Raw genomic sequence first — 10,970 nt, forward strand, 5'->3', positions numbered from 1 at the left:
CCATGATCGCAGATTGAAAGTTCCTTTAATGTGTATAAATGAAATTATGGGAGATATATGATAATTATATGATGATGAAAATAATGTTGCTTGTTTCGGGGTTAAATGTGAATTAAAAAGGAAATTAGACAAAATACAATCTTTCAGCTTGAAATCTTCAGTTTCTATCTATCTCTTTACGCTTTAGTTGCTCTGATCCTAAAAGCTAAAACATATTACTTAATTTCACAAGTTTATAAGATATGTTCCATCCATAAGTTTGTCACTGGAAACTTAGAAACTGGAGCTTGTAATTTTGAAGTGATTGAAGTAGGTCATAGATTCGAGGTAAAGCGAAGACGCCTGGTTTTGGCGCCGTCAAAGGCTTAGTACAGGCTAAATAGGACCTAGATGGAAGTCCTGCAAAATTAATTAACCATCGGAGTGTAGTACTTCAATTCTCGCTTCCGTCGCTCTACTAGAACTATCTCGAGTTGTAAGTCTCTCAGTAGTATTGCGAACTTGTATAGGTAGTGTCATACTTATGGAATGAACATATCACTTATAAACTTATGTTAATTTCCTTAAATCAATAATCACGAAAGATTTACTATGTTTTAGCATTTAGGTGAAAAGATTGTTTCAATTTATACATAAATTGAAACAAACTTTAATATAGTAATTGCTTAATTATGTTTCTAAAAATACGAATACATAATCAACCAATTAACTACTCTTGCTTATTATTGATGCTTTTATTTTCAATACACACTTCACGAATCACAATTGAAACAAATTAAAACGCACAGAAAAAGAAGTTATGGCTCACACTTCACTGACTTGCGAACAAAGACGTTTCTTGCTGCACATATTTTCCATATTTAATTTAATTTTAATTTCGCTTTATGTACAAGAAAACATCTTTAAAAAAAATCCCTTAAGAAACACGAATAGAAGCTTCATTAGTGGCACTCTAGTTCAGTTTCCTCTATCTCTCCATCCCATCTCAAACTCTGACTCTCTCTCTCCATCTTCCCTGTTTCCTCCATCCTTTTGCATTCGTTTAATGAAATTTTCCGTCTCTCGTGTCTTAAGCCTCGGTATATTTCTTAGAAAGGCGTGTATGGTTCGCCCGCTCGCTTATGTGTGTGTCTTCTTTTCGGGGTCGCTATTTTATCTTTTAGTACTTAGCTTATTTGGTGTGTGTCCCCCCCCCCAAAAAGCCTAATAGAAACCATGCTTAGAAGTATAATGAATGTTTTGTCTCTTGTGCCGCACTCACCAGTTCCATCTCCAGGAGGGAGACGTCTAATTGTTTCAGGTACACTTTGGCTGTGAAAGAAATTAAAATATTTATTTTTATATTATACAAATTATTTATTTATTTATTTATTTATTTATAACTCTCTACTATTATTTAATTTACGTGTTTTGTTTTCTCTATTTCTCTCTTATTTTGTTTGAAAAGGTTATAAATATTTTATGATAATTAAGGGTTTGTTGCTGTTCGCTTTATATTGTCGCTTAAAAAACCAACTACGCTTTTTGTCGTAATGTTCAAATTATTTTTATATCACAGGGTTATTGTTATTGTTAATTTAAGGTATAAGCCATAATTTTTGAAAATATTATCCGTACGATTTTTGCGTATTTTTTTGCATACATTGAGCTGAAGTGAAGCCAAATTATAGGCTGAAACGTCCCCATGTATTTTCAACCAGCCCCTGTAAAACTGTTACCCGCAACACATCCGTGTCCAAGGAAAAGCCACCCTACAGTCGTAAAAATATTTTGAAAATAAATTACAACATTTTTCTCGCGGTTTTTTTACTATATATAATTATTTTTAACGGGTAATCCCAGGCATATATTCCCTAAACCTGCCTTTTTACAGAATTTAATTATATTTATAGAATGTTACGTAGAATATTTTATCTTAAATATCATTTATTTAATTAATTAGTTTTTGGTCTTGATCATTTTTGCTACACACTCCAAATAAATCCCAATCAAAAAAAATATATAAATAAACTCCCCATTTTTTTATATTTAATATAATTATGAAATATTTTGAATAATTTAAATCCCTTATTATTAATTAATGCATTGATTTTGAACGTTCTTTTGTTTTCTTTTTTTCCATATATTTTTTGTCAATCCGTACTACTACTACTACTACTTCTACTACTTCTTCTACCACCACCATCCAACTTCTCCCGAATGCGTTCATCATTTCCCAAAATCAAAATACTTAAAACAATCAAAAAAACAAAACGCACAATTCGTTTTGTCAAACGCTCATCAGCTCCTCACAGTCCGCAACGCAAAAAACTGTCTCTTCGGATGAAAAGTTTTTCATTGGATAGTCCCGAGTCTAGCGAACACGTGCATCGTAGACGACATCAACAGCAAGGTCAACCTAATTCCAGTTCACACAGCCAATGTAAATCCAATCACTATATATCGGAACGTTTGACACCTTTTTTTACCTTTTTAAATTTCATTCTTTTTAATTGGTTTGGGGATATTTCTTTTTTTAATTAATTTGAGAATTAATATTACCCAAGGATAATTCTCTTGATTAATTAATTAGTCATATGTAATTAAGGATAGATTACACGCCACTCCTGTCTTCTATGGAGTCCCTTTTAGGACTCGGTTAAAAATTAATTTTAAATTTCTCCAATTATTTTTTAATTTCTAAATTCTAGTACCAACTAATCAAAAAAATTATCAGGGAAAATTGGAGCAACAAGTACAAGAGTAACGAAATTTTTAAGTATTTAATTTAGTTATTCGATTATTTTAAGGTTTATTTTAAAAATCTTTTACCTAAATTAAAAATTCAGAAGCGATTTCTCACGAGATTTATCCTTGGAAAGAAGTTAACTTCGAAACGTTTTGTTTTTGAGCAACTTTCCTAGACTTTGAGTTTTTCTCTCTCTCGTCTTTCACTCTTTCACTCTGATCCCTTCTTTCTCTCTTCAAGAAAATGATAACAAATAATTTCGACCAAAATATTTTTCTATCGTATTATTATTATTATTTTTATTCCCCGAGCTACGTGTTTCTATTCTTCCAAGTTTTCAAGTTTTTGGTCAAAGTATTTTTTCTCTCTCTTTCTCTATCTCTCTCTTTCTGGAAAAATCAGGGGAAAAAATGGTCATGTTTCTCTCTATCTGTCTTCTTCTATAACTTCTTCCGTCTTCTACTACTTTTCCTAATTTAATTTCTTATTATAATTTATTATATTATTGTATTTGTATACGTCCGTCTATATTTATTTATTTATTTGTCTGTTTTCTCTCTATCTGTCTATCCGTCTGTTTTGACTATATCTATACTTGTATTTTCATATTAATGTCGTGCTGATATTCTCGTACTAACTTTTTTCTACTAATATTAATTTAAATATATTCAAATATAATAACAACTACTCTTAAAAAGTCTAGACTGTCGCGTAGTCTTTGAGCTGCCTTTTTGGCAAAACCAGGGGTACTCAAAGACTACGAAAAACTATAGATCCCATTCGTAATACAACAGGGCTAGGCTACTAACTGAAAAATCAATTTATTTAATTATTTAAAAATAACTTTTAATGAAGCTTGAATTTTAATTTTAACGTATTTTTAATACTATGTTATTAACGATAATGCACGAGCATGCGTGAAATTTAATTAATCTACTAACACTAATCTAGTGTCTATTTTTAGAATAAGTAAGGGTTTCAATTTATCACTGGTTTATTTATTTAATTAAGTAATTAAAATTTAAATTAGAAGCCCGGGAAATGAAGGAAGGGAGGTCATTAGAAAATGGAATATAAACGAAACATTTTCGGCTCATTACCTGTTAGCTTAGTCTGTCTCTCCGACGACTCCGCCCTCATTACGGGAGCATACGAATTCTAAGCGCGGAGCAAGGCTCTATGGTTCAGTCCAGGGGCTTCAAACTAACCCTTTATAAGCCTTTTTTTATCCGAATTCCCGCTCTTTCCACGAGCTATTGACGTTAACTAAGCCTTTCCGCGTGTCTCTATTTTCTGGACACACTATTTTTCTCTCTCCTCTCTCTCTCTCGCTCTATCTCCTCTCTGGACTGGGGGGGTCTCGCGTGGCTAGCGGAGATTCCAATTAGTCCTAGTAGATTTAGTTGAGAGGCTGGGATCATTATTGCGCTGGCGTTATTATTTTGGAGCGCGAATAATATTTTCTCTCTTTTCTCTTTTCTCCGTTCTCCCTTACTCGACTTTCCCGCCGTTTTTCGCAGCTCCCCAGAGTCCTGTCCAGAGCCGAAGACAGTTTCTGAGCACGACGAAAGCGGTGCGCATGAGCAGCGTAGATTTGCCAGATGAGAATGAGAAATCGCTGAGTAGCGCTTCCACGTCGCCTTGCCCGTCCCCTGTGAGTCGTCGCCTTTCTTTTTATACAACTCGAGTATCATTTTTCGACACGATATTGTACCGCGGTCAAAGGCAACGATTTACCCTAGCACTTGTTGGAGCAACCCGGCCTTTGACCGCGGTACATTCTCGTTGTGAAATATATCGCACGATTTTTGGTAGCTTGGAAAAGGGCGCGAAAAAGACCTACCCTCTTTTCTCTCTCTCTCTCTTTCTCCGCGTCAGAAGTAGATTAAGACCAGTTTATTGTATCTAGATCAAGACTTAGACTGGGTAGATCAAACTTAACTCCATTATATTATTTCCTTTAATTATTTCTTATTAATTCACTTAATTCCAAGGCTGTAGATGAGTGAGAATTCTTTTAGAAAATCGGTGACAACGACGCCTAACTCGCGAAGATCTTCCCCTTCCCTTGAGAGATAATATTGTCCATGAGGGACGTTCTTTTTTTATTATTGTTATTCTCGTAACTTCTTTGATCTCCGGGCTGGTTGTTTGGCAACTAGGCCCTTGTTCCTCTTAACTTAGCACGTCTCAATCGAGGACGAATCTCCTAATGACTTTTTACACAAACGTTCCCGTCATGTCCCCTTAGACCCGTTCTATTGTTTCTTCCCCTGCAACACTGATCCTCTGTTTGTACAGTGACGTTAATTCACGCCCCAGTACATATACTGATAATTAAAATGCATCGGAGGGGGTTTTATTTTCTTTAATTGATGCTATTGAAAACATTCCAAAGGTCACTAAGTAACGTTGTAATTGCGGGCATGTTATTTAACTATTAATTTAGATAATACGTTCGTTAGATTGAAAGGCTCTGAACGAGTTGGGAGTGTCTGGGTTATACTTATCTCAAAGATAAGCTGCATTCCCTTTTATCTTAATATATACTGTCTGAAATAAACCACGCCCTAATGTATGCTGATATAAAGATTGCTTCCAAGAAGCTGCCTATTATTAGGCCCTCAATGTCGGACCCAGATCGTCTCGACTCGACTCTACTTATAATCAAAACTCTATGGCTTTTGAAGGTTGCTACGCAGCCTAGCGACAAATATCTCCTGATGAAGATGGCCCAAAAAACCCCAGGTCCCTCTCCATCCCTGCATGGTCGGAATAGCTTATAATAGAAGAGATTTTCATCATGATTAAAAGCCGAAGCCGCGGAAGGGAAACTACAAGTACTTGGGAGGATTTTAGTGGGAACCATCATTATTCTATTCTTTGCCCTTGCACCCCGTCATCAAGTCGTAAAGGCAGCGACTATATTAGCGGTCTTTAGTATATAGAGTCCCTCTTCCATCTTTCATAACTAGCTTCCATAGCACTATTTTTATCTCAAACCCTCTCTTGGAATTATCCCTTCCACACCTTTACGTTCCTATAGATGGTTGATGAGTTAGCTAATGCCTTACGATGGCCGAGGAATATTTAAGCCAGCATTTCATTTTTAGTTTGAGATGCCGCGCCGCTCTTATCATCAACCTGTTGATATATTGTAACCATGATGCGAGAAACCGTTAATTTTCTAAAGGTTCCAGTCCAGGGCTCTTTTGTATCTTACAGGAAAGTACTTAAGAGTAGTTTAAAAAGAAGACAGGACATATTTTGTTACCATAAATATATTTATTGTCAAGTGTATGAAGATTCGTGAAACCCTTGTATTTTTTCTTTTAATATTTTTTGGGGGATCCTAAAAAAGAGACTCTTAATATTACCTTCCAGTAAGACGATCCTCTTGTAAACCCCGCTTATTGGAAACCTGTTAAGCTATTCGTCCATACATCAACCCTTTACAAATGTCTCACCATGATGGTTTCTAAGGAAAAAATGCTAAATATTTTTTCATTACAAGGTTTAAAAAAAGAGGGTTTCGGGTAAGCGGGTAGCTTGGACAAACGTCCCATTTTCTGGATACTTTCAGTTTGAGGGTACTTCCTCCGTGGGGGGGGGGGGGGTTGTTCAATGTTTGTTCAATCGATCCGTTTAGGGCCAGGGTCTCTAAGATAAACACGTAGAGTTCAATGTTTTCCCTCATCAGAGTATATATAGGACCCTAAAGTCTCCCAATATTTGTTTAATTGTTGGATGTCGAAACTTTCTCGTAGTACCCCGAAATATGTTCCTAACGCGAAGGTTAAATGGTTTATTCTTGTAAACACGTAGGCCTTAAGAGAGGGAGAGAGGGGGAAGATTAGACGCGTAACAATTAATAGTAATTAATTTCGAACTTTTGGTCAAGGCTTTCAACCACTGTACGTTTGTTTCAGAAGCCTCATAGACTACTACCGACTAATCTATATGTAGTATTGTACAATTTTCGGAACCGGCATCAAGACGAGCTAGACTTAAAGTTAGTTAATTTAATTAATTAATACCATAAGTTTATAAGTGATATGTTCCTACCATAAGTATCACACTACCTATACAAGTTCGTAATGCCACTGAGAGACTTACAGCTCGAGCTATAGTTCTAGCAGAACGACGGAAGCGAGAATTGAAGTACTACACTCGGTAAATTAGTTTTGCAGGACTTCCATCTTCTCCTATTTAGTCTGTATTAAGCCTTTGACATCGCCCAAAAACCAGGCATACGTCACTTTACCTCGAATCTATGACCTACCTCACTCACTTCATGACAAGCTCCAGTTTGTAAACAGTGACAAACTTTTGAAGGAACATATCTTATTATGAACTTATGTTACTACTAGATTAATAGATTAATTAAGGAGAGGTGAAACGTGACTCGTTGAAACGTAATTTGGTTAAAAGATAACTGGATTACACGCTTAAATTAAAGGAACGAAGACGCGTTTCATCTCACCTTCATCCTTGTCATCTACTATAAAATATTAATATTTTTTTCTTGTCAAATTTTTCAGAGCTGGTTATACGGTAACCGTTATAGATACTAGCGATCCAGATTGGTGGCAGGTATGTATGAAAAAAAAATAAAGATTTCTTATTTAACTTGGACATGTTTGAAAATATATCGTGGCTTGCCTTTAATACCTTTTTTCTTCTTTCCGTATTTACTTTATTTTTGCAGGGTAAATGTTTGGGTAAAATAGGTTTTTTCCCATCGAAATATGTCACGAAACTTCATCCTGGTGAGAGGCCATTACAAGTGACGCACACCATCCAAGTTAGCGACGGAGAAAATGGCGTCAAACTCCTTAGAGACCAGGTATTAGATCTCCCTTCTTGTAAAATGAAAGCCAATTTTTTCTACCACCACCAACACCTGCCATTTTATCAAACAATCCGGCTTATCGTCTGTTTTAAGGTTTGGTTTTAACCATTTAGTCCATTAGTACGTGGTATTTGACAAGTCACTTGGGGTCATCGTGGACTTACAGGGTTCGTATGGAACCTGGATAAGTCAGGGATTTGAAAAATGGGGAAAAAGTCAGGGATTTAAGGTTTTGTCCTAAAAAGTTAGGGATTGGTTAGGGATTTAAGGTCTTGTCCTAAAAAGTCAGGGATTTAAGGTTTTGTCCTAAAAAGTCAGGGATTGGTCAAGGATTTCGTTTGGTATATCAAACCATGATTGCTTCGAGCAATGCTAAATATGGGCCAGGTGTAATTATGAAGTGGGCTCTGGTAGACACCTTAAAATGGTCAGGGATAAGCTGGAAAAGTAAAGGATTTTCAATATATATAAATTTCGTCCGAACCCTGACTTAGGATTGTCCCCAAATTGAACTATCTCTCTCCAGACGGGAATTGGGTGATAATAGAATTTTTTGGTTGACCTTTATAGGCAATTTTATTCCCTTAGGTCATAGCAACGCCCATTATTATTACTGCTCTTTTTTTCCTTATTTTTTATGGATAAAAAGAAACCGTCATATTCTATCTTTGGCTATTATTTTTAACTATATTATCTTTTCACCCTGTCCCTGTCCCTCCTGTCCCTCTCTCCATCAAACGCCCCCGGAGGCTCCGAGGCACACACACACCATACTATTTTCATAAGGAAAACTCTAGACTCCAGCTGTTAACGTTCATAAATAAAAAGGGATTGAAAAATCGATACAAAGTTTCTGCAAAAATGATGGTTTTATTTTATCCATTCCGAGTCCAAGCCTAAGGCACTTTATCACTATATTTTGCGCAGTGACCTAACGTGAAGGTTGTCTCAAATAAGGCCTAATTTTAGTCATTTTGAAAGGGTGGTTTCCTCGAATTCAAGTCAATGTTATACCAGGGATAGATTTAATTTTAGAAGTAGGAATGAAGAACGGTTAGTATTTACTTCAGCCCGACTCATAGACCACCCAGTATAGAGCGTAACGAAAAGTTTAAATTATCTTATTGGCTCACTTAAATTACGTTTTGATGACGTTGCTGACGGGGACGGCGAAATACGACGTAATTCCTTTTTTACCTCTGTCGCTATGACCCACCTCTTCTTTCATACCCCCCCCCCCCGTGGTAGGGGGTCCGGGACTTTGACGCGCGCCCAGATATTACTCTGTTCTCCATTCCTACTTCTAAAATTAAATCTATCCCTGGTTAATATCATCTATTATTTATTTTTCTATCGAAAATGCGCGTGCGTAGATTGTCATCCAGGTAGGAGAGGAAAATGAAGGTATGGTAACAGTACGAACGGGAACCAGCGACAAGAGATTCAGTTGTCCTTTGAAGTACCTGCAAGAGGTTTGAAACCAAACCAAACCGAAATTTTGGCCTATTTTCTTTCCTCTACGCGGCTATCTGTCTCTTTTTATTTTCACTCACCAACTTAAAAGGGATGAAGATGCGAGAAAACGTAACGTGGTGTTTTGATTTTTTATTTGGAATCGGTCATGCCGAGGGTTAAGTACAAGAAGCGCTCGAGTATAAGAGAACACTTTATTTGGTATGGGAAATACTTGACGAAATACTTCAAAAATGGTTTCTTCCCCAAGTTTTGTGGAAAAAACTTGAAACTTGAACAAAAAATAAATATTTCTAACGAGACAGTCACCCGTAATTTTTAAAAATAAAACGGAGGTTACTTTAGATTTTCGATGACACGTCGTTGATTTTTAAATGGTTAAAATAATTTCGTTATAACCATTAAATACGCCGCGTGGAAAATATCGAAATTTCTACTCCTCCTACTTCTTGTACAAGGTATTAGTACTCCTTGTCTTTTTGTTTTGAGCCCGATTTTTGGGTCGGGTCAGGTCAGGTCGGGCTGGCTGGCTAAAAATATGGCCCAATTTGATAACGCTGTAAGACTAAGAAGGGCCGGTTTTATATACTCTACTAAAAGGACACACTAAATTTCCATTTGGGGGAATTAATAAATCTTTGATAAATTATTCTCTACAATGAAATTAGTGGTCAACTTAGTGTGGTGGAACTTTCTAAGTAACAAAAAAACGAACAAACTTTATTGACTTAATTAACCTATAAAAATTATCTACGGAAATTAGGAACGTAACGTAAAAGGTAGGGGTTGTTTTATTTTTATTTGTTTTCGTTACGATTACATTATTGTAGTAAAGTTATTATATCCAATTTTTCTATGAAAATAGTGGCAAACATACTAATATAGACTCTGGTTTCGCGGTAGGCTACGTTATAAGGGATTTAATTTTATCTAATTATTTTATGCTTAATTACTTATCGAATTAAATCGATATACTTTTTTAAAAATATCGATTTTGCCCGTCAACGTAAGCCCGCCGAATGTCGTCGCTTATTATATAGAAGACAAGAATTGCAGTAGACAATGATCATGAATTTTTCTCTCAAAAAAATTAAATATTTCAATATTATATTATATCTCACTAAAATATAAAATTACTCATTTTAGTTTTAATTTAATTATTTTTTAAATATATATATATTTAAATAATCGAGGAATTTTTGGGCATCAAAATTATAATCTCGATTAATTTTCATTAATTTAATTTTAATTTTAATTTTAATTTATTTATTACACGATATCTTCCATAGAAAAAAAATTACTATATATTATATTAATTGATGTGAAAGCGCTTCGTAATAGCTTAATTTTTAATTAACTAATAATATCGTTAAGAGATCGCCCCGCCCCCCTTTCTATATTGGAAATAGAGAAAGGTTTAAGCAAAAAAAAATAATTGGTAATTTAAAGTAAAAATAAAAACCCTAAAAAAATTTATCTCTTAAACGTAAGAAGGCCTTGTAAATATTAAATATTATATAATATATTGTCCGATAAATTTAACATAAAAATATTTTAGTAAAACATAAATAAAAATAGGCCAATATCGCTAGAATTCGGACTTACTAATTAGGCCTATAGTTAAATTATAAAATTGTTATAACCCCCCCCCCGGTCCCTAATTAATTTTATTTATTTATTTATTTATTATTTTTTCGTGTTTTTAAAAAGCATCTTTTTTTTTTGAAAGTAAATTAAAATGTTTTCATTTTTAATCCCATTAAGAAGATTAACAACGTATATATAAGTGTTTAGGTTAAACGTACATCGTTAATTATTGACGTCACCGTATTATTTAATTATTAAAATTAATTTCTTGGAATTTTAAACGCCATCGCGCGAGTTTGTGAGCTTTTGGAATGCAAAATCAGGTGTGAG

The 10,970-nt window shown here is 34.8% G+C and overlaps 1 protein-coding gene across 4 annotated transcripts in view; it reads left to right on the top strand.

Moving 5' to 3' along the window:
* Positions 1-10,695, top strand: part of Stacl (SH3 and cysteine-rich domain-containing protein) — an 88,414-nt gene extending 77,719 nt beyond the window's left edge. For 3 of the 4 annotated variants that reach the window (XM_089862531.1, XM_089862527.1, XM_089862528.1), the window contains 6 exons: positions 2,285-2,422; positions 4,249-4,382; positions 6,658-6,740; positions 7,270-7,321; positions 7,437-7,574; positions 8,954-10,695. In XM_089862531.1, the coding sequence (XP_089718657.1) occupies positions 2,285-2,422; positions 4,249-4,382; positions 6,658-6,740; positions 7,270-7,321; positions 7,437-7,574; positions 8,954-9,058 (650 nt within the window). In that variant the 3' untranslated portion in view covers positions 9,059-10,695. The remainder of the gene's footprint in view (positions 1-2,284; positions 2,423-4,248; positions 4,383-6,657; positions 6,741-7,269; positions 7,322-7,436; positions 7,575-8,953) is intronic. The other variant, XM_089862529.1, reaches the window with a different exon arrangement.
* Positions 10,696-10,970: the final 275 nt, after the last annotated feature.

Source organism: Phalangium opilio, unplaced genomic scaffold (genome assembly GCF_054372755.1).
Source record: "Phalangium opilio isolate 3A_F unplaced genomic scaffold, DU_Popi_V2 ptg000540l_1, whole genome shotgun sequence".
Classification (NCBI taxonomy): Eukaryota; Metazoa; Arthropoda; class Arachnida; order Opiliones; family Phalangiidae; genus Phalangium; species Phalangium opilio.